General features: G+C 40.7%; 1 protein-coding gene across 1 annotated transcript; it reads left to right on the top strand.

The window, feature by feature from the left end:
• The first annotated feature begins 21 nt into the window (after positions 1-21).
• On the top strand, positions 22-23,125 carry LOC109903716 (choline transporter-like protein 4). The gene is made up of 22 exons (XM_020500596.2): positions 22-266; positions 9,129-9,177; positions 9,649-9,722; positions 11,212-11,290; positions 11,560-11,659; positions 12,124-12,255; positions 12,454-12,514; positions 12,616-12,736; positions 13,745-13,828; positions 14,179-14,291; positions 14,451-14,573; positions 14,711-14,810; positions 14,956-15,048; positions 15,201-15,303; positions 15,506-15,768; positions 17,081-17,175; positions 17,726-17,829; positions 17,964-18,037; positions 18,203-18,273; positions 18,432-18,526; positions 21,649-21,733; positions 21,890-23,125. Exons 1-22 carry the CDS (start codon positions 212-214, stop codon positions 22,006-22,008), a joined length of 2,193 nt encoding a protein of 730 aa, XP_020356185.1. The 5' UTR covers positions 22-211; the 3' UTR covers positions 22,009-23,125.
• Positions 23,126-24,994: the final 1,869 nt, after the last annotated feature.

Here is a 24,994-nt window from a genome sequence, read left to right as displayed (position 1 = left end):
CACAGGTGCGTTCGTGACGTCACAACCTTAGTTACTGTAGGGCGAGGGAGAGATTTATTCTCAGGAAGTCTATGTTTTATTGTCCACACAGGTGTACTAACACCTTTTGAAACGTTGGTTTAGACTTTTTGATTATTTAACTTCGACTTGATTTACCTGGCCATTTGGACGTTTTAGACGAATATAAACTTGTAGAGGTAAATCATAGGAAATGGGTAAAAAACTGAAGGAAGAGAGCTTGGATTCCGTGGATTCGTTGGAATATGGTGAGTTAATTTCACATCGCTGGTTACGTTACCTGGCTGGCTCGTATTTGTCTTACCTCAGAGTAGTGTCACATTCTCGGTCTTCAATTAAACCATTTTTATTTACTTGTCCCTAGTCTATTTGCGTTTTTCAGTGATGAAACCAGACAGTTCCTTATGAGTGGTGGGACCGATTAGGCCTAACTTTAACGTTACTACTTTACTAGAGGTGTCACATTTGGGTTTAAAGCCGATGACTGCATATTTGAATAGCCTAATAACAATTTGTGACATTGTCAATTGCTTAGTATTCAAGATTTAGATACATATGTAGTTATAGGCAAAGTTGACATTAATTGTTTTTATGACGCAAAGATATTACTGATGTATTTTACAGAAATACTACATCAATAATTGATTTGGTTATTGCATCTTTCAAACTAAATATATTATTAATATATAAATGCAATCAGATATAAAATCAATATTCAGTAAGCATTACAGTTTCACAATCTACATGTATTTAGCTGAAACGGGGCTAATTGACTGACTATCCGTGACTGACATAAGATTAAAAAACCGCTGACGCACAACCACATTTCATGTTTGCAATTCATGTATTATACTATTCTAACGCTCAACAATAAGTTGAGACTCTGAGTTCTCCACCATCTGTTGCCCGTCCCTGTTCAATGGCATGTCAATGCTTTTATGTAGGTTTTTGGATTTGATGGTGAAATATAGAGGAGGAAGTTTGATTAAAAACAAACGTTGTGAGGCATTCATTCTCTTTCAGTCTGCTGTGTGTTGTGGTGGGGGTCTTTTGTTTTCGATAGGCACACCCAGAGCTGGACTTATGTGGTGTGTATAAAGGCTCACTGCCTTAGTGTGACCTATTACATGTCCATTTTACTCAAGGGTTGTGTCCAAAATGGCACCATATTCCCCATATAGTCCACTACTTTTGAACAGGGCTCATGGGGCTCTCAAAAGTAGTGCACTATATCGGGAATAGGGTGCTATTTGGTCCTTAAACCCAGTTGTTTGCATGAGATTAATAGTCTATTGACATTCTGGCACTGCTATTCAAATAACCATTCCATGTAAATTCAGCTGCCTCTTGGACAGGTAAACGTGTCCAGTCTGTCCATCCTGTTTCCTAAGAAGGAAGTGGATTCACAGGGTTTCTCCCTACCATTTAGACTAGGTGACTTTTGTTCCTTTGAAATCTTATGAGGAATCAAAGATGTATTGCTATTGACAGATATTTCACCGTCTGCTTCTTTAATTATGTTAGATTTGTTTGGCAAAAGTTTAATTTGATTGAGAGGTCGAACTTTACGTGTTTTTTCATCCTGGTCAAAAGCCCTTGACGTCGGCGGTGTTTTGTGTTCTGATGTCAATTTTACTATTTAGAAATAATTGTGGTGTGGTTAAAACTGAAATGGCTACAATGATGGCCTGCTAATCATTGGCCAGTTATTTGTGTGCGGTGAGCTAGGCAAGCACTACAGAACATTGGAAAACCACATTTGAAAGCCAATGATTAAACTAGACAGACACCAGACAAATCTTTCACCTCAGCTGCTTCTGCTAATATTGATACAAATTCTGTTACTATTAATTGATGCTGGTCCTGACCTGGCTTTTAATTTCAGATTCTGTTAGAACAGGTCACCTGCGCTCTCTGTTCTCTAGAGGCACCATGGGGTTGTTTTAGCAAGCTCCACAAAATAGTCAGATGAGTGAATTACATTTTATTTATCTGTTATTTTACCAGGTAAGTTGACTGAGAACACGTTCTCATTTGCAGCAACTGCCTGGGGAATAGTTACAGGAGAGAGGAGAGGAGTGGATGAATGAGCCAATTGTAAACTGGGGATTATTAGGTGACTGTGATGGTTCGAGGGCCAGATTGGGAATTTAGCCAGGACACTGGGGTTAACACCCCTACTCTTACGATAAGTGGCATGGGATCTTTAGAGAGTCAGGACACCCGTTTAACGTCACATCCGAAAGACAGCACAGGGCAGTGTCCCCAATCACTGCCCTGGGGCATTGAGATTTTTTTAGACCAGAGGAAAGAGTGCCTCCTACTGGCCTTCCAACACCACTTCCAGCAGCATCTGGTCTCCCATCCAGGACCAACCCTGCTTAGCTTCAGAAGCAAGCCAGCAGTGGTATGCAGGGTGGTATGCTGCTGGCTATAAATACTGGGCTAACTAGTAGCTAAATCCTTTCCTTAAGCGCTCCCTTTCTGTGTAAGAAGAGGGTGGGGTGTGTGTGTGTACCCATAGTCTTACAGTCAAAAGTTTATCACTTAATTAGTTGACTGACGCTGGCCTTGACAACCCAATGCATGTTTCCTCATAGGCAGATTCGGTATAGGAGACACACACACACACTATGCAGCCTATCCAGGGGAGAATGGCTGGCCCTTCTCATTGCAGGGCCAGCCATTCTCCCCATTTATATTGAATGGAAAAATGGCAATCTTTGTCGTCAATCTTTGTGCAAATAAAACATTTTTTTGTGGAAAATCATGGTACCGATAATTGCTTCTAATACACCAGATGTATGTCCTTGAACTTATTTCTGTCTGTAATAAAGCTCTTTTGTGGGGAAAGCCTGTCCCACCCAAGGCTGCACCCCTGCACAGTCATGTGAAATCCATTGATTAGGGCCTAATTTATTTATTTCAATTGACTGATTTCCTTATATGAATTGTAACTTGGTAAAGTCTTTGAAATTGTTGCATTTATATTTTTGTTCAGTGCATTCGGAAAGTATTCAGACCCTTAGATTTTTTTCCACATTTTGTTACAATACATCCTTATTTTATAATAGATTTAAATTGTTTTTTTCCCCTCATCAATCTACACACAATACCCCTTAATGATAACGCAAAACATTTTTGCAATTTTTGTTATGGAAATATGACATTTAGATAAGTATTCAGACCCTTTGAAGTACTTTTGGCAGCAATTACAGACTTGTCTTGGGTATGACGATACAAGCTTGGCACACCTGTATTTGGGGAGTTTCTTCCATTCTTCTCTGCAGATCCTCTCAAGTTCTGTCAGGTTGGATGGGGAGCGTCACTGCACAGCTATTTTCAGGTCTCTCCAGAGATGTTCAAGACCAGGCTCTGGATGGGCCACTCAAGGACATTCAGAGACTTGTCCCGAAGCCACTTGTGCATTGTCTTGGAAGTGTGCTTTGTGTCGTTGTCCTGTTGGAAGGTGAACCTTCACCCCAGTCTGAGGTCCTGAGTGCTCTGGATCAGGTTTTCATCAAGGATATCTCTGTACTTTGCGCTGTTTATCATTCCCTCAATCCTGACTACTCTCCCAGTCCCTGCTGCTGAAAAACATCCCCACAACATGATGCTGCCACCACCATGCTTCACCGTAGGGATGGTATTGGCCAGGTGATGAGCAGTGCCTGGTTTTCTCCAGACGTGATGCTTGTCATTCAGGCCAAATAGTTCAATCTTGTTTTCATCAGACCAGAGAATCTTGTTTCTCATGGTTTGAGAGTCCTTTAGGTGCCTTTTGGCAAACTCCAAGCGGGCTGTCGTGCTTTTTACTGAGGAGTGGCATCTGTCTGGATGCTGCTGAAATGGGACCTTCCAGAAGGACAACCATTACCACAGAGGAACTCTGGAGCTCTGTCAGAGTGTCCATTGGGTTCTTAGTTACTTCCCAGACCAAGGCACATCTCCCATGATTGCTCAGTTTGGCTGGGCGATCAGCTCTAGGAAGAGTCTTGGTGTTTCCAAACTTCTTCCACTTAAGAATGATGGAGGCCACTGTCTTCTTGGGGACCTTCAATTCTGCAGACATTTGTTGGTACCCTTCCCCAGATCTGTGCCTCGACACAATCCTGTCTGATCTCTACGTACAATTCCTTTGACCTCATGAAATGGTTTTTGCTCTGACATGCACTGTCAACTGTAGACCGGTGTGTGCCTTTCCAAATCATGTCCAATCAATTGAATTTACCACAGGTTTCTACAACTTGATTGAAGTCCACATCTCAAGGATGATCAATGGAAACAGGATGCACCTGAGCTCAATTTTGAGTCTCAAAGCAAAGGGTCTGAACTCTTATGTAAATTAAGTAATTTATTTTAGGTTTTGTAAATTTGCAAACGTTTCTAAAAACCTGTTTTCACTTTGTCATTATGGGTATTGTGTGTAGATTGATGAGAAATGTTTTATATAATCCATTTTAGAATAAGGCTGTAACTTAACAACATTTGGGAAAAGCGAAGGAGTCTGAATACTTTCCCGAATGCACTGTAGTTGCCAATGGTAGCCTGCAGTACCCCGGGTGGCCTTCAACTTGAGTTACTAAATGAGAAGGGGCAGCACTGAGAGCCTGCAATGCCACTTCCTGGAGTAGCTCAAACTGCATGTTATGTCTCCAAGAGACACCATCTTAACAGGCTTAATTTGGCTTCAATGCACTATGAATTAATGGTGTCGTGATCGATGGCTTTGTCTGTTCATATATACAGTCATGGAGCCTAACTCACTGTGTGCACAGTGATTAACATACCCTCCTAAAAAGTTATCACAACACCACATCACAATCCAAACAGTAATACCTCCATGTGTATACCTCTAATTGGACAAAAAATTGTTGATCCTTTTACGTCACCACTCTATCCAAGGTCAAGCCAAATCACTTGAACTTACATACAGAGAGATTCATTGTTTGGGCCAAAGTACTGAAGTAAAAAATGTCCTGACGTCTGAGGTTTTGTAGAATCCAAAATGCTTTGTCATATTCTAGTGGAGCAGATGGTTAAAAACCAGGAAGAATAAATAGCACATCAGGAAAGGGTTACTGTCAGTCAGTTTCCAGGTAGTGATTTGCCCCAAAAAGACAGCTTTGTAATCTGATATTAATTTACAGCCGGCAATGAGGCAGAGGAACAGGTTTCTTTGTTTGGGATATCCACATTCCTGCTCCCGGACTTTCACTAAGGTTGTGTATTCTGTCAGTTGGAAGCCAACAGCGTGCCTCATTGTAAATCATTCATACAGTAGGCCTTGTAGTTAGTAGCTGCAAAACAAACAGTATGATTGTCAACATCCTATACATTTATTGTGTACTCACTACAACGCTTACATTTTCACTCATTTTCTTTCCACATGCAGTAGGCTATCTTCAGGAAGTTGTTACTGTTAGCAGTTGATGTTATTCTTCAATAACACAGACCCCAAAGCAAATGGGTTCATTCAAAGAGAACAAATCATGCTGGGAAGTAGATGGTCGATGTTCATTCTTCCCTGTCCTCAGTGTTTCTCTCCACAGAACAAAGTGACAGAATGTAATTTATAACCCCCAACCCTAGCCTGTGGTTGATCAATTATAGTTCCTTGCAGTAAAATTGGGCCAATGGCCAAATAACAAGTATCCTGTTTCAGGCTCAGTGTATTGACGATTTGGACCAATGAGAACTTGACACATGTATCTATGAGTCCCGGACTGAAATTCCTACACAGATTCTAAACAGATGTTGAACTTTCTATTGATCGTTAATTTCCTATTGACCTTTTAGTACTCTGTGTATTCTGAAAATATTCTTACATTACTAAAACATTGAGCTCTCATAAAACAAGATAAGTAGGTATATAGGATGTAACGGTTTCGTCAGATAAAAGAGAATCTACTAAAAGTCAATTCAGCAAGATTCATTTATTGGATATTTAGAGCTTCTTAAATTATACCTCTGAGTGAGACATTGTAGGCCATGGACCTAATGAACAGGCCTACATTTTATATTTAAAATCACTAACTCGAAGTCATAGTTGCTGACTTCATTGTAGACGTGTGTTTTGCGTGCTTCCAATCAGTAATTGGTGTATGATGGCCAACGAGACCTGGCCTGTTATTTACCCCATAGCAACCTAATTGAAATGAACAAAGTAAACCTCATGCTCAACTGCATATTTCTCGGACAGGTGCAATGTTCAACGGGTGCTGTATCTTTCATTTGTCATTTTATGAAGCCATTTTATTCTGGGATTTAAATTTGGTTTATTGTGAGGAGACCAATAACATCTCTTAGAAATGTTTAGCTTGCCAAACAGGATACAGACCAAACAAACGTAATTGCTTACTGTGGTAAGGGGAATGGGAGTGAGTAGGGCTGTGACGGTACCAGTATTGCAATATTTTTTCCATGGCAAAAATGAAAACACAAAGCAGACCAAACTCTGTGGTTAATTAAAAAGTGTTTGTATGTAAAATAGTGTGCTATAGCTTGGAAAAAAATAAATGTGACTGAATGACAACATAGATCTTTGTTACCAACATTAGGGCTGTTTTCCTGAAGAAGTTAAATCTGCTTTGTGTTTTGGTTTCTTGCCTTGATACTAACGAGTAACGTGATGCTGGTGTTGTCCCGGCCCTAGTTGTGAGTGACTATGAAATGCAGGGTTTCGGTGGAAAATGTCTGATGAAATATTTTTGGGGGATCTGAGCATCCCTTTAAAAATGCACTGCTCTGCTTTGAGCCTGCTTCCTCCATCTTTGAATTTAAACTCAATTAAAATCTCGCCCATCACATACTGCCCCTTCTCTTTCGTTTTAGGCTACCTTTCTTTTAAGGTCAGGTCGCAATTGTAAATGAGAACTTGTTCTCAACTTGCCTACCTGGTTAAATAAAGGTGAAATAAAATAAAAAGGTTGCATAAATCCTACAATTTGTCATAAATACATTGATTTATGCAATGTAGAGATAAAAAGGGAGGGATGATGAGACACAGTACCAGTCAAAAGTTTGGACACATACTCATTCCAGGGTTTTTCTTTATTTTTACTATTATTCTACATTGTAGAATAATAGTGAAGACATCAAAACTATGAAATAACACACATGGAATCATGTAGTAACTTGGAATGCATTTGAATTAACAGGTGTGCCTTCTTAAAAGTAATTTGTGGAATTTATTTTCTTAATGTATTTGATGGCAACAGCTCAAATAAACAAAAAGAAATGACAGTCCATTACTTCAGTCAATCCGGAAAATGTCAAGAACTTTGAACATGTCTTCAAGTGCAGTTGCAAAAACCAAGCGCTAAGATGAAACTAGCTCTCATGAGGACTGCCACAGGAAAGGAAGACCCAGAGTTACCTCTGCTACAGAGAATAAGTTCATTAGAGTTGCCAACCTCAAATTACAGCTCAAATAATTGCTTCAGAGTTCAAGTAACAGCCGAGTGGCGCAGCGGTCTAAGGCACTGCGTCTCAGTGCTAGAGGCGTCACTACAGACCCTGGTTCGATCCCGGGCTGTATCACAACCGGCCGTGATTGGGAGTCCCATAGCGTGGCGCACAATTGGCCCAGTATCGTCCGGGTTAGGGGAGAGTTCGGCCGTGGTAGGCTGTCATTGTAAATAAGAATTTGTTCTTAACTGACTTGCTCATTAAATTAAAAAAGAGACACACATCAACTGTTCAAAGGAGTCTGTGTGAATCAGGCCTTCATGGTCGAATTGTTGAAAAGAAACCACTACTAAAGGACACCAATAAGAAGAAGAGACTTGCTTGGGCCAAGAAACACGAGCAATGGTCATTAGACCGGTGGAAATCTGACCTTTTTAGTCTGAGTCCAAATTTGAGATTTTTTGGTTCCAACGGCTGTGTCTTTGTGAGACACAGAGTAGGTAAACGGAGGATCTCCGCAAGTGTGGTTCCCACAGTGAAGCATGGAGGAGGAGGTGTGGGGGGGCTTTGCTGGTGACAATCTGACTTATTTAGATTCAAGGCACACTTAACCAGCATGGCTACCACAGCATTCTGCCACGATATGCCATCCCATCTGGTTTGGGCTTAGTGGGATTATAATTTATTTTTCAACAGGACAATGACCCAACACACCTCCATGCGGTGTAAGGGCTATTTGACCAAGAAGGAGAGTGATGGAGTGCTGCATCAGATGACCTGGCCTCCACAATCACCCGACCTCAACCCAATTGAGATGGTTTGGTATGAGTTGGACCACAGAGTGAAGGAAAAGCAGCCAACGAGTGCTCAGCATATGTGGGAACTCCTTCAAGACTGTTGGAAAAGCATTCTAGATTAAGCTGGTTGAGAGAATGTCAAGAGTGTACAAAGCTGTCCAGGCAAAGGGTGGTTTACTTGAAGAATCTCAAATATATTTAGATTTGTTTGAGACTTTTTTTGGTTACTACATGATTCCATATGGGTTATTTCACAGTTTTGATATCTTCACTATTATTTTACAATTTTATAAAATAGTAATAATAAAGAGAAACCCTCGAATGAGTAGGTGTGTGTGCAAACTTTTGACTGGAAGTGTATCTTTTAATAGCTCTCTATTTTTCTCCATTTGACAACTCTTAAGAAATGTTATAGGAAGTGACACTAAGCAATGTAATTCCTGTAACCCAGTCATCAACCCAGTCATCACCACCACAGTTCTCCAGTGTACTGTACAGATTGTACAACCTATAAAGAGGTGTCAAGGTCTTATTCTTTTTGCTCTATTTCCTCCTCAAGCTGAAGACTGTCACTCATTAACTCAATGAGGTGCATACTAACAAAGGCTACTCTTGTTGCTTAGCAACAACCTCCCACCTCAATTAACCCTCAAACTCACAGGCACGCAATTCTCTCCATAGAATCTCACACACAGTAAAGCTCTTTTGAATATCAATGCAAAATGCCTTTACGGAGAGATGTTTTCCCCATGTATTCTATCTAATCTGACTACTATCAGCATTTTGATAAAGTTATTTTTGTGTTAATGTGCATAAATAGCTTGACATTTATTTTGAAGAATAGACCTTCAGAAAATAGTTAAATTCTGTTATTGAACCATTATCTCTCTGTTTTCTTTTCAGGGGAACCTGCTCAGTATGACCCCACCTTCAATGGACCCATTCGGAAAAGGTAGCCTCTTCTGCTAAGTATCTCTCACTTATTTTCTCTTGCTCTCTATATTGTATTTACCTTGCCACCATGGGCTTTTTTTTTGCCTTTACCTCCCTTATCTCACCTCATTTGCTCACATTGTATATAGACTTACTTTTCTACTGTATTATTAACTGTATGTTTGTTTTACTCCATGTGTAACTCTGTGTTGTTGTATGTGTCGAACTGCTTTGCTTTAACTTGGCCAAGTCGCAATTGTAAATGAGAACTGGTTCTCAACTTGCCTACCTGGTTAAATAAAGGTGAAATAAAAAAGCCTACAAGCCTAGCCCTAACTATCACTCTATCTCTGTATGCAAATTGTCCATTGTATGTCTAAAGTGCCTTTGCTAGGCATACTTTCTGTAAAACAATTCTACCCGGAGGCATGTATGACACAGCAATGCTCAAAATCACTTTGTGTGTTATTGTCTCTCCGTTCTCCCCCAGAGGCTGCACTGATATCATCTGCTGTGTTCTCTTCATGGTCGTGATCCTTGGCTACATGGCAGTGGGCATTTTGGGTAAGATGTGCCTTCTACGCACCTCCCACCTCTCTGACCTTTTCTCTCACTCACACAAACTTACTTATTCTGTATGATAATTATTTTCTCTCTCGTGCCATTAGATGAAATCTGATTCCTGACGTTATCTCTCTCTGGCTGTCACCCTCTTTATGACTCTTACGTCCCTTTTGAAACTCTGGTGTCCTCGCCATAACACCCTATGTAAATGTAGTATAAGCAGGCGGAAAGCACAGTCTGGCTAAACAAAACAACAGTGACATAATCACCTTGGTCCCTTCCTCAATTCCAACAGATTGTCAAAATACCACTCACCACTCACAAGTGAGAACAGAACTCCATTATTGAGAGTGCACTGAAAACACAAGTTTGCCATTGAATCTATGACTTTCTGACTTTTCCCCTCTTCAAGGTCTCAACTCTCACCCTTTTCTAGTATTATAAGGTATCTCTATGGCCTTGATATTCTCCTACTTTTTCTGTCTTTCGGGCAAAAGACCGAAAGACACCTCTGACAACTCTGACTCCCACCCACAGTGGTTCCAAAGAGCAGTTCCGAAGCAGAAGCTCACCCTCATCCATGACCTGTCATCAAACACATTCAAGCAGCCACTCACTCTGCCTTATCTAGAGTCAATAGAGCTGCCTGATAAGAAAGGAGGTCATATGAATATATGGCCAATATCAATAGCTTAGTATGTGATTAATGTGATAGGATATTGTGCATTGACCGGATATACAGTCGTGGCCAAAAGTTGAGAATGACACAAATATTAATTTTCACAGTACGCTGCCTCAGTTTGTATGATGGCAATTTGCATATACTCCAGAATGTTATGAAGAATGGTCAGATTAATTGCAAAGTCCCTCTTTGCCATGCAAATGAACTGAATCCTTAAAAAACATTTCCACTGCATTTCAGCCCTGCCACAAAAGGACCAGCCTCAAGAGGTGGGTAGACAAACAAGACCCCACAAATTCTAACAAACTCCAAGCATTGATTACGCAAGAATGGGCTGCCATCAGTCAGGATGTGGCCCAGAAGTTAATTGATAGCATGCCAGGGTGGATTGCAGAGGTCTTGAAAATGAAGGGTCAAACACTGCAAATATTGACTCTGCATCAACTTCATGTAATTGTTAATAAAAGCCTTTGACACTTGTGCTTGTGATTATACTTCAGTATTCCATAGTAACATCTGACAAAAATATCTAAAGACACTGAAGCAGCAAACTTTGTGAAAATTAATATTTGTCATTCTTAACTTTTGGCCACGACTGTACAGTAGGCCCTTTATTGAAAAGGGTGTTGGTTTAGTATATAAACTTACCAAAACCAGGTCATTGATGTACATGAGCTTTGTATGTTCATTTGGTTTCCTTTTTGACACATTTATTAGTAATTTGCTCATGTGTTCTTTGACTGTGGTAAATATATTGGTGTTCCCATGTCTCTATTAGATATTGATGTGTTTTTATATTTCCACCAGCCTGGCTTTATGGTGATCCCCGGCACGTTCTCTACCCACGGAACTCTACTGGAATGTTCTGTGGCATCGGGCTCAATGTGTAAGGACCTCTCTGGTGTTTGAACTACAAGTCCTTTATGAACCATCAAGTATTATTTTGTTCAGAACACTTGATGCTATGTAATGTGAATTTACTAATCATGCATTTTTGCCATGAATGCAACTGATAAAAGCGGAAAATGTGGCCAATCGAGTCAGACATTTCATTGTTACATAATAATTCAAGCTTTGCATGCCTCACTACATACTGAACTGTCATGTTATATATTTCGTTCAGAATGCATAGTTTGGTAACTTTTGCTTTCGCAGAGCTCAACCCAGCGTGTTCTACTTTGACATACTGAAATGTGCCACATCAATCAACGTCATGGCCGCTGTCCTTAACGGGTTACAGTGCCCCACCACACAAGTACAGTAACATCACACCTATATAATATCATTGTTTCTCTAAAGGCTAATGTCAGGAGTAATAAGGAACTCTGTGCACATCTCCAATTTCCCATTGTGTTTGAGTGTGTATTTATACTCTTGTTAATACCTGGGTCCAATTTGTATGTATATGTATTGTCTTCATCAAGCCGCTGGGAATCATACATGTTGTCATCTATTTCATTTGAATTTGTGTGAGGTCTTTCTTTCATTGTCTCTACATCCCAAAATGACTTACTGACTTTATTGTCCCCATGGGGAAATTTTGTTGCAGTGTCATGTACACTTTTAAATACAAAACAAAATTGACAATACAACTTTCATAACAGTTACATAGCAATAAAATATTAAAAAACACAAAATAAATTATGTGTATCTGCATATCTGAGACAGGCATCACGTTTATGTCACAAAGTAAAGACCTCTTCTTTCCTCACCCTGCAGGTGTGTGTGGAAAAGTGCCCAGATGTATTCTGGGCTCTGAATCCTTTGGCCTACTTACCGAGTGCCAAGCCAAAAGACTACTTCAACCAATCACTCTGCGTGCCATCCTTTGACCTAGCATCAACTAAACTGGTAAGTCCCACCCTATTCTTACGGAGGTTTGTAAATTAACTTCTTTAGATAGGCTTTCATTGATCATTGTTGTCACTGACTCCTCAAGGCCTTGGACTATCTTTTGGAAATAGATTTAACAGGAGGGGTTTCCTAGTTTTTTACTCTATGTAGCTAAACATAGTATTTTATCCTTTTTTCCCCCCCTTTGCCTCTCAGAATGTTAAAGAAATTGTGGATCAAGAGCTGTGCCCGTTCTTCTACACTCCTACAATCTCTGGTGAGTGTGCCTTTCTTTTTTCATATTTACTTTCATAATTACAGATCTAGATGCTTATAAGTCATTAAATATAAACATTTCTAATGGTTTCCTCTGTCTAGTGCTGGGAAGATGCATACCTGATGTTACCGCTCTGAAAAATATTCCAAATGACTTTGTCAATACGCCAGGCTTGCCATCAAGCATCAATGATACAGTCAATGGCATCAGGAACGCCACAGGGTAGGGGGTGACACACACACACACACACACACACACACACTGTAAATACCCATTAATAACCCATAATCTCTCTTTCTCACTGCCAGTGAAAGGTCCTTGATTGAGTGAGTGAGTTAAATTGATCTCACATCAATATAGTAGACTAGTTCCTTTGTGTAGACTTAGACCTGTGTTAGCATGTTTGTGAGTTAGTGTCTTGCTTTATGATAGTGGTAGCCCTTTGCCATACCGGCGTAGTCATCTGCCCTGTCATTTAGCTCCAGTAGTAGCCTTGCACATGGTTAGAACGTTACTTTTAGCATTAGCTTTTAGTACAGAATCGATCCACAAAGCCTTGTGTTGATTCTGAGGATAATATTAACACTGAGTCTGACCATGATGTCCAGACCTGAGTGGTCATTTTAGAATGTCATTAACTAAGTATAAGACTTAAGATAAGTAGGCTATTAGACTTTTATGTTCATCCTTTGACACAAACACATGTGCATGTGTTGTAGTGGGCACTTGTTAGTATTTGATACAGAAACAACCCAAAGATCTGTCAGTTGGCTGTAGTTGTACAACCTCCAAAATTACCCCTCGATGTGCTGTAGTAATCAATACACTTACTGGTACTGAATACCAGCAGTCAAAGAAAGCTTTTAATGTTACCATCTCTTTGTATTGAGCTCTATAAATACCACCAATGTATTTTTATTTTACCTATATTTAACTAGGCAAGTCACAATGATGGCCTAGGAACAGTGGCAGAACGACATCATTTTACCTTGTCAGCTCGGGGATTTGAATCTAGCAACCTTTCGGTTACTGGCCCAACGCATGAATGTACTATTACAAAGAAACCTCTTTATATTTCTCTTTCTTTGTTCCTCTCATCTCCTCTACTTCTAAATCTTCTGTGCTTTTATTTTTATTTATCATGTAGTACTCTGCATCATGCTGTTTTGTGTCAGAGACATTGTCAGTAATTACTAGTGTTAATAGGTCTTTTCCCGGTTTGTGTTGTAGTGACATAGTAAACAGCTTCAATGCCAAGGAGATCGGAGTGAGAATCTTTGAGGACTTTGCGTCATCATGGCAGTGGATCATCGCGTGAGTCTCTCTCGGGCTCATTTTCAACTACTGCCAGTTAATTCACAATTTCCATTGTCCTGTACTGTTGTATTAGAATAGGATAAACCAGAAAATGTTGCATTGTTGTTCAGCTTCTCAGCTGATCTTTCAGTTTACACAAATGTAACTAATTAAATATAAGATATGCTCTACTAAGAATCTAACATTTATTAGAGATGGCATGCTTATTAGGACCGGAACGATACATATGACCTGAAATGTATCTTATTTTTCTTTCTTATTCTCCTCTACCTCCTTTTAACTTGACCCCCTCGCCTCTTCCAATCCTCTCTTACTCTGCTGTGTACCTCTCTCCTCTCCTCCCTCAGTGCTCTAGTCATAGCCATGGTTGTCAGTTTTCTGTTCCTCCTCCTGTTGCGGTTCATCGCCCCTGTTATGGTCTGGGTCCTTATATTTGGAGTTTTGGCAGTAGGTGCCTATGGTAAGTCATTGATGATAATAATATGTCTACTAACATGTTTGTAGTGTATCTCTAGTAGGTTTATATGTAGGTCACAGTGGTTTAAGAACATTGATTTTTCAGGATGGTTAAAGCATCTTATTTCTCTCTCTCTTGTTCTGTCTACCTGTCTGTCTGTAGGTATATATCACTGCTGGTGGGAATACGACAACTACAGAAAGTCAACCGTCTCCATCACTGACATAGGCTTCACCACCGACTTCAAGGTCTACCTTCAGGTTAAGGAGACCTGGCTGGCCTTCTGTGAGTCTGATATTACACATGCTCTTTTTATGTCTCTGTTTTCCTCTGTTTACAGACTGACAGACATGCCTTTCTGATGACAACTTTGTACCGTTGTGTTGACCTATCTGCTTTCTCTCTCATTCTTTCTTGCTCAGTGATAATCCTATCTGTGGTAGAGGGTATTCTTCTCCTGACCTTGATCTTTCTACGGACCAGAATCCTCATCGCCATCGCTCTCATCCAGGAGTCCAGCAAGTGAGTCAAGTTAGATATGAGCCAGGATTACACATACTGGCCCATACTTACACACACACACACATACCCATGTATTGTGACAAATATTCTACCAATATTGTGATACAACCTAACTTTTCAGCACACGTACTGTACATTTTTACAGGGCTGTCAGTCACATGATGTCTACACTGTTCTACCCTCTCGTCACCTTTGTTCTCCTGGTGGTGTGTGTGGCCTACTGGGGCATCACTGCTCTGTATCCTCTCACAGTCGTGTAAATATTTGATTTACACTGCCTATTATAATTTTATGACAAATAATCACAAGGTCTGTTTTGTATCTGTGTTCTACTGAGCACTGTCTACAAACTCCACGGTAACGTTAACACACTTAACAGAAGATGTTTAGGTATCTGGCCACTTCAGGCAATCCAGTGTACAAAGTGGTGACTCTCAACTCTACTCAGGGTAACTGTGGCCAAATCGGCGGCAATGTGACCTGTGACCCACAGGTAAGTGTCCCTGGCAAACTTTGACCCCATAGAGATAGATGCAGGAAAGCCCAACTGAGATATCAGAAACACACACAGAATGTGTGTACTTGCTTCAGCCATCTGTGTAAAAAAAAAAGTATCTGTTTGACCCCTTTCCGTGTCTCCATTCATATTTCATCCCTTCCTCTTTCATCTCTCCCCCCTCCTGTCTTTCCCTCAGACATTCTACAACTCTACAGACTACTCGTGGTGCCCGTCGGCGCGCTGCATCTTCATCAAGTACAACAACGAGGGTCTGCTGCAGAGGAACCTGTTTAACCTGCAGATCTACAACGTGGTGGCCTTCCTGTGGTGCATCAACTTTGTCATCGCCCTGGGCCAGTGCACCCTGGCCGGGGCTTTCGCCTCCTACTACTGGGCTTTCAGCAAGCCCTCGGACATCCCCACCTTCCCCTTATCCCAGGCCTTCATCCGCACGCTACGGTAAGGGTGTTGACACGTTTCAGCAGTCGGGCTGTGGTGGTGCCTTTCCTTGCCTGAGTGTTCACAGACCATATACTTGTACAGTTATAATTTGAGCCAGAATCCAATTTGTATTTTGTTAGCTATCCATTCAACTAATTCCCTTTCTCCCCATATGTCTATAGCTGTGTTCAAATACTCAAACTAACCGTACTATTTGTTACGTGAATTGAGTATATAGTATGCTTATTGGTTATAGTATGGATATAGTTAGTATGCCAAAAGTTCTCAGAATGTCGTACTAAATTTGCCAAAATACGAAGTACACATTCAGTGGACACTATTTCCATGCTTTTAGGGCCCATAGTGCAATTTTTCAGAGAATGGGCGTGGCTTCATAGCTTTTAAGGGTTGAAGAAAATGGCAGAAAAGATGCAGCCAAAGTCAGTCGAAAGCGGATACAAATTCATTGCTTTAACTAATTAAGACAAATGTTAAGAAAATGTTGAGCAATGTAATAAAGTAATGACTTTTCAAATAAGTTACGTTACACGTTTTGTTGGCCGACAACCTGTTAACTACTCTCTCCTTACGAACCGCATAGCATTACAGCAGTATGTACCGGTATGTAAGCTAGTTACCTAACGTTAGTTGCCTACTAATACATTGAACTTGCCAAGAAGTATATTAACTACCCCATGTTTATTGACTTGATTATTCACATCATTCTTAGTAAGTCATTGTGCGTTTCAATGGACATTGTTAATTCTGGCTATCTACTCTGATTTCGGAGCACTCCCGCTCAGAATAACTGGTGAAATTACGAATGCTCAACACCCGTTGACTATAGCGGGTGTCAGTAAACTTTGGTTAAAAAAAAGTGTAGATAATTTAATTGTTGCCAGCAGCACAGTTACAGTCACCAACTCTCTGGATAACATGAAAACAGCCTAACCAGCTCTGCTAGGGTGAGTAAAATGGTCAGAGTGAGGTGTTCTCTCATTTGTGACCTACTCCTTGGCCAGAGCGTCCAGTTTGTGCTCTGAACGCTCCGAGAGGAAAACACTGGCAACGCTCTGGATTTATGAGCGCACTCCAGATTGAATTTAAGAACACACCCGAAATTGTAAAATGTTTAGCTAGTCATTTGTTATGCTAGCAAGATGTTGCATAGCAACAGCATCAACTTCCGGTAGACAGGAGAAGCTCTAGTACGCACAACTGAAACAATACTGTTCGTTTACAGTCTACTAAAATGAACTAATAGTATATACTCATGTATATACTATTGTTAGAATGGGTATTCGAACACCGCTGATGTTGCTTCTCTTAGATACCATGTTGGCTCCCTGGCGTTTGGTGCTTTGATCCTCACCCTCATCCAGGTAGTTCGAATCATCCTGGAGTACCTGGACCACAAGACCAGAGGTAAGGCTGGATTTTCCCTTGGAAACCTGTTATTGTTCTCCGATTTAACCTCTTCGAGTCTATCTGCGCACTTACGGAAATCGAATTGGCCTAATATGGAACTAGTCAATTATGCCAAGTTCTCACATAATGCATGTTCTAATGTAAGGGTAACTGAGCTCCCCAGCTTGTAGTCGTAAAACCCGGAAAGTAGTTACCTCTGGTTTGTTCGTTCAGCCATCCATTTGGGGAAAGAATAGGGTTTTTGAATAAATACTGAAAAATGTCTGAGGTTAACATAGGCTTAGGAGATCTTATACTTTTTGTTCTATGAGATAATAGCAGTCAACATTACCTTTTGAATTATGAAGCCTTTGTGTTGTTTTTCATTTCATAAATCGTATGATATATCCTACGTTGACCACATACTTTATTATATTTTTTTCCTTTTATCCAAAAACCTTACAAAAACACCATTAATTTTTCCCATAGGCTTTTTGAAAAAACAATGGCGGCGTTCGTGCCTACAAAAAGACGCCATTACTATTTCTCTCTGTCTCATTCTCTCTAGCGGCTCAAAACCCCTGTGCTCGGTTCCTTATGTGCTGTCTGAAGTGTTGCTTCTGGTGTCTGGAGAAGTTCATAAAGTTCCTCAATAGAAACGCCTACATCATGGTCAGTCTCTACTACATCCTCACATGTACCTGTTAACTACAACTATGTGTCTGTCAATCTCTCCCTCAGTTCACCCAGTGTAGAGTATTTCTGGTAGGCTATGTATCTAAGACACAGTCCTCTTTTTCCCAAAGATTGCCGTATATGGAAAAAACTTCTGTGTCTCCGCGAAAAATGCTTTCATGCTTCTAATGAGGAACATTGTCAGGTGTGTGTTCTAGTATTGGTTGGTATGCCTGTGGGAATGTGGAGACTTGTTTTCTCCCCCCTCTTACATAAGAACATTTGCATGGATTTGATTGACTGCTGTGAAACCATAGCTGAATGCCTGGGATGTGTTTCCCTGACGTGCTGACTGTGCCTCTCTCCTCAGGGTGGTGGTGTTAGATAAAGTGACGGACCTGCTGCTCTTCTTTGGGAAGCTGCTAGTGGTGGGAGGAGTAGGTAAGATGACAAACGCCAACATAATTATTATGCCATTTTATCATTGGTCATATTTCTGAATAGGAGCTCCTTTTGTGCATTTTACAGGCCAGAAGTGTGATTAGATAACCTTTCTAAATTAACTGAATCTTTAACCAATCCTCCTCTTCTCTTCTCAGGAGTCCTGGCTTTCTTTTTCTTCTCTGGCAGAATAAGACTACCAGGCAGCAATTTCCGTACAGAAATGCTCAACTACTACTGGATGCCCATTATTGTAAGTGACAGTCATACAGTGCATTGGAAAAGTATTCAGATCCCTTCACATTTTTTTTACTTTACAGCCTTATTCTAAAATAGGTTCAATTAAAATAGTTCCTCATCAAGCTACACATAATACCACATAATGACAACGCGAAAACAGGTACAGGTTTTTATTTTATTTTTGCAAATGTAGAAAGAAAAAAAAACTGAAATGCCTTATTTACATAAGTATTCAGACCATTTGCTATGAGACTCAAAATTAAGCTCAGGTGCATCCTGTTCCCATTGAGCATCCTTGAGATCTTTCTACAACTTGATTGGAGTCTACCTGTGGTAAAAATCAATTGATTGGACATGATTTGGAAAGGCATACACCTGTTTATATAACGTCCCACAGTTGGCAGTGCATTTCAGAGCAAAGACCAAGCCATGAGGTTGAAGGAATTGTCTGTAGAGCTCTGAGACGGGATTGTGTTGAGGCACAGATCTGGAGAAGGGTACCAACAAATGTCTGCAGCATTGAAGGTTCCCAAGAACACAATGGCCTCCTCCATTCTTAAATAGAAGAAGCTGGCTGCCCAGCCCAACTGAGCAATTGGGGGAGGAGGGCCATGGTCAGTGAGATGACCAAAAACCCGATGGTCACTCTGACAGAGTTTGAGTTCCTCTGTGTAGATGGTTGTCCTTCTGGAAAGTTCTCCATCTCTCCACCAATCAGGCCTTTATGGTAGAGTGGCCAGACGCAAGACACTCCTCAGTAAAAGGCACATGACATCCCGCTTGGAGTTTACCAAAAGGCACCTAAAGGTATCTAACCATAAGAAACAAGATTCTCTGGGATGTGTGTTTTGTCCAATATTTTTATTTAATGTATTTTTATGTTTTAATCCCACCCCCGTCCCCGCAGGAGGCCTTTTGGTAGGCCGTCATTGTAAATCAGAATTTGTTCTTAACTGACTTGCCTAGTTACATAAAGATAAAATTATGAAACCAAGTTTGAACTACACTGCTCAAAAAAATAAAGGGAACACTAAAATAACACATCCTAGATCTGAATGAATGAACATTTCTTATGAAATAATTTTTTCTTTACATAGTTGAATGTGCTGACAACAAAATCACACAAAAACTATCAATGGAAATCAAATTTATCAACCCATGGAGGTCTGGATTTGGAGTGACACTCAAAATTAAAGTGGAAAACCACACTACAGGCTGATCCAACTTTGATGTAATGTCCTTAAAACAAGTCAAAATGAGGCTCAGTAGTGTGTGTGGCCTCCACGTGCCTGTATGACCTCCCTACAACACCTGGGCATGCTCCTGATGAGGTGGCGGATAGTCTCCTGAGGGATCTCCTCCCAGACCTGGACTAAAGCATCCGCCAACTCCTGGACAGTGTGGTGCAACGTGGCATTGGTGGATGGAGCGAGACATGATGTCCCAGATGTGCTCAATTGGATTCAGGTCTGGGGAACGGGTGGGCCAGTCCATAGCATCAATGCCTTCCTCTAGCAGGAACTGCTGACACACTCCAGCCACATGAGGTCTAGCATTGTCTTGCATTAGGAGGAACCCAGGGCCAACCGCAACAGCATATGGTCTCACAAGGGGTCTGAGGATCTCATCTCGGTACCTAATGGCAGTCAGGCTACCTCTGGCGAGCACATGGAGGGCTGTGCGTCCCCCAAAGAAATACCACCCCACACCATGACTGACCCACCGCCAAACCGATCATGCTGGAGGATGTTGCAGGCAGCAGAACGTTCTCCACTGCGTCTCCAGACTCTGTGACGTCTGTCACATGTGCTCAGTGTGAACCTGCTTTCATCTGTGAAGAGCACAGGGCGCCAGTGGCGAATTTGCCAATCTTGGTGTTCTCTGGCAAATGCCAAACGTCCTGCACAGTGTTGGGCTGTAAGCACAACCCCCACCTGTGGACGTCGGGCCCTCATACCACCCTCATGGTGTGTGTTTCTGACCATTTGAGCAGACACATGCACGTTTGTGGCCTGCTGGAGGTAATTTTGCAGGGCTCTGGCAGTGCTCCTCCTGCTCCTCCTTGCACAAAGGTAGAGGTAGCGGTCCTGCTGCTGGGTTGTTGCCCTCCTACGGCCTCCTCCACGTCTCCTGATGTACTGGCCTGTCTCCTGGTAGCGCCTCCATGCTCTGGACACTACGCTGACAGACACAGCAAACCTTCTTGCCACAGCTCGCATTGATGTACCATCCTGGATGAGCTGCACTACCTGAGCCACTTGTGTGGATTGTAGACTCAGTCTCATGCTACCACTAGAGTAAAGGCACCGCCAGCATTCAAAAGTGACCAAAACATCAGCCAGGAAGCATAGGAACTGAGAAGTGGTCTGTGTTTACCACCTGCAGAACCACTCCTTTATTGGGGGTGTCTTGCTAATTGCCTATAATTTCCACCTGTTGTCTATTCCATTTGCACAACAGCATGTGAAATTTGTCAATCAGTGTTGCTTCCTAAGTGGACAGTTTGATTTTACAGAAGTGTGATTGACTTGGCGTTACATTGTGTTGTTTAAGTGTTCCGTTTATTTTTTTGAGCAGTGAATTTGGCCCCCTATGCCAAGTGTCACGTCTTGAGGAAATCAGGCTCCGCTCATCACCTGGCCAATACCATCCCTATGGTGAAGCATGGTGGTGGCAGCATCATGCTTTGGGATGTTTTTCAGCAGCAGGGACTGTGAGACTAGTCAGTATCAAGGGAAAGATGAACGGAGCAAAGTACAGAGAGCTCCTTGATGAAAACCTGCTTCAGAGCGCTCAGGACCTCCAGACTGGGGTGAAGGTTCACCTTCCAACAGGACAACGACCCTAAGCACACAGTGGCCCAGTTTAAAAAAAAAAGTTTTTTATAAATGTACAAACATTTCTAAAAAAACATTTTTTTGCTTTGTCATTAAGGGTTATTGTGTGTAGATTGATATTTTAAAAAAAATCCATTTTTAAATAAGGCTGTAATGTAAAAAAATATATATTAAAAAAGTCAGAATGCACTGTATATACAGGTATTCCATAGTGGAAGTGAAAGAAGCTGTTAACGATCAATTAAATGTGTGTTAGAGAAAGTAATTGACAGTGGTGTGTATGTCTTTGTGGTAACAGGTGGTTGTGGTGGGAGCGTACCTCATTGCTCATGGATTCTTCAGTGTGTACAACATGTGTGTGGACACACTCTTCCTCTGCTTCTGTGAGTAGAGCACCTCCAGCAACACACATCACTGTATTCATATACTGAGCAGTCATGCATTACATTGATAAATTTCTTGCTTCTTTGCACCAAAAAACCTTTCAACATACCTGTCTATTGATTTTCTTCACTTCCTTCTTGCTCCCTTTCTCACAGTGGAGGACTTGGAGCGACATGACGGAACGATGCAGAAGCCATACTACATGTCAAAGAACCTGATGAAAATCCTCAATAAAAAGAACAAGGGTCCTAAAAAGGGCAAAGGAAAGGATTGATGAAATATTGCCTTGAGATTAATCACTGTATAGCACAGTCACTTTCAACAACCTAGAAATACCCAAAAACATCACATCCTAGAAATATAATTATGTTTTTTTAGTTTTATATTTCAGCCTTATCACAAACTTTTTTTGCACTTTCAATTTGAGAATACATGTGACCACACGTGTGATATGAGAGATTTTCTTACGTTCCAGCTATTTCTCCTAACAATTTGAAGTGACCAAAGCTAGAGCTGTTTATTCGGTTCTGACCAAAACCAAATGTTTATTCTCTTGCAGTGCTTATTTGTTTTCAGAAAAGAGACAATTTTCTCAAGTCAACAAATGATTTATCAGAACAAAAACTTTTGAGACAGATCATCACAATAACAGTTTTAAATACTTTTTTATGATCCTCAGTACTCTGTATATGATTTCATGTCAAGGTCTTTTCTTTTTCTTAAGTGAAACTAACAGTTTTATGATTTAATTTTTGTTTTATATCATGTAGATATTTATTAATAATTTTGACAATTTATTAAAGACTTTTATAACGGTATTTCTATTTTTTATCCATGCTGACATCACCTGTATGTTGCCTTGTGTAATGATGGATTCCTCTATAGGAAAATAGCTCTGGTTTATTTCACACATCTGCTTAAAGCAGTGGTGCATGTGATCTTCTGAAATGCTCTGTTGAAAATCATGACACTTGCAGGCACTTGTACATGGGCGCTGAAGAAGATGCTCTCTTTTTAGCAGAACTTATCGCAAGAGGTGTTTGAACTGGGGCCCTATTTCTATTCTTATAAAGTACTGGACCCTGAAACAAATCAAATTCAGTCTAGAGTGAGTGTGTTCATCCATTTCGCTGCACTAAACACAATACATTTTAGTTTAGTCAAAGATTAATGTTAATTTACCTACTAATATCTCGTCAAAATCTCACTACATTCCTCAACCTCTTGTCTGTGGAGATCCAGAGAGAAAAGTCATGTGGGAGTCTGCAGTCGTCATGTTGTATCGTGATCTACTTCAGGATAGACTCATCACGTGATCGGTCAATAGTCCAGTACATGAGAGCGCGTGCCTTTATTGTTAAATCATTTGTAATAAAGTCATGTTAACTGGATTCAAAGCTTTATTTATTTTAAAGCTTTTTCAAACTTAAACTTTCCCCTTTTCTTTTTATGTCAGATAGTCCAGCACCATCCTCAGACAATTGATGACATTTATGTGATTCTATTTTCTGGAAAAGGCTTAAAATAAAAGTTAAATCCAGGTCATGATCAACCAAAACACAGGGCCCTGGTAAATAGTATTACATTGCAGGTTTCTGGCTTTTGTTCTCTTAGTCATGATCAGCTCGACTATAATCATATTACAAGCATAGCAATAGATGGCATACACCTGATCCAGCTATTTTAGTTTACAGTGAAGCTGAGTATAAGCTGCCTGAACAAAAATATAAACACAACATGTAATGTGTTGGTCCCATGAGCTGAAATAAAAGATAACAGAAATGTTCCATATGTACAAAAAATTTGGTGCACAAATTTGTTCACATGAGCATTTCTCCTTTGCCAAGATAATCATCCACCTGACAGGTGTGGCATATCAAGAAGCTGGTTAAACAGCATGAGCATTACACAGGTGCACCTGGGGACGATAAAAGGCCACTCTAAAATGTGCAGTTTTGTCACACAACACAAAGCCACAGATGTTTTGAGGGAGTGTGCAATTGGCATGCTGATTGCAGGAATGTCCACCAGAGCTGTTGCCAGAAAATGGAATGTTAATTTCTCTACCATAAGCCACCTCCAATGTCATTTTATAGAATTTGGCAGTACATCCAGCCGGCCTCACAATCGCAGACCACGTGTATTGGTGTTGTGTGGGTGAGGGTTTTACTGATGTCAACGTTGTGAACAGAGTGCCCCATCGTGGCGGTGCGGTTATGGTATGGGCAGGCATACGCTATGGACAGCGAACACAATTGCATTTTATCAATGGTAATTTTAATGCACAGAGATTCCGTGATGAGATCCTGAGGCCCATTGTCGAGCCATTCATCTGCCACCATCACCTCATGTTTCAGCATGATAATGCATGGTCCCATGTCGCAAGGATCTGTACACAATTCCTGGAAGCTGAAAATGTCACAGTTCTTCCATGGTCTGCATACTCACCAAACATGTCACCCATTGAACATGTTTGGGATGCTCTGGATTGACACCATGTTCCAGTTCCCACCAATATCCAGCAACTTTGCAAAGCATTTGAAGAGGAGTGGGACAACATTCCACAATGAACAGCCTGATCAACTCTATGCGAATGAGATGCCGCGCTGCATGAGGGAAATGGTAGGAGTGTTGGGCCGAAAGGTTGTTGGATCGAATCCCCAAGCTGACAAGGTAAAAATATGTTGTTCGACCCCTGAGCAAGGCAGTTAACCAGTCATGGGAACAGTGGGTTTTCAGATTTTAAAAAAGAAGGTATTTGTGACCAACAAATGCATATCTGTATTCCGAGTCATATGAAATCCATAGATTAGGGCCTTATTAATTTATTTCAATTGACTGATTTCCTTATATGAACTGTAACTCTGTAAAATCTTTGAAGTTGTTCCATGTTGCATTTATATTTGTGTTCAAAATAATTTTATGCTTTGTGTTTTTTTGTGTTTGAATGGATCTGTCTCACCGATTTGCCTTTCAAAATTCAGCATATTTGGACAGTTAATACACATTTCAACTTCATAAGTGTGCACAAAGAACTTAGACAACACAGGCTACATTAAATGTATTAAACAACTATTTATTCAGAGTGCAGGAAAACATTTCCACAGCTCCGTGACCATTCGGTTTTGCACAATGTCTCACTGTGTCGTCTAGCAAGACTTGCAAAACAAATGTCATTTCCATCTTTTTTTTGTGTCACAAAAGACTCAGAATACAAATGCCTAGCTTGATCAGACAGTGATATGTACGAAATTACCCCT

Source organism: Oncorhynchus kisutch, linkage group LG14 (assembly GCF_002021735.2).
Source record: "Oncorhynchus kisutch isolate 150728-3 linkage group LG14, Okis_V2, whole genome shotgun sequence".
NCBI lineage: Eukaryota > Metazoa > Chordata > Actinopteri > Salmoniformes > Salmonidae > Oncorhynchus > Oncorhynchus kisutch.
Note: the sequence above shows the minus strand (reverse complement) of the source record. Positions and strands in the feature narration are given on the sequence as shown.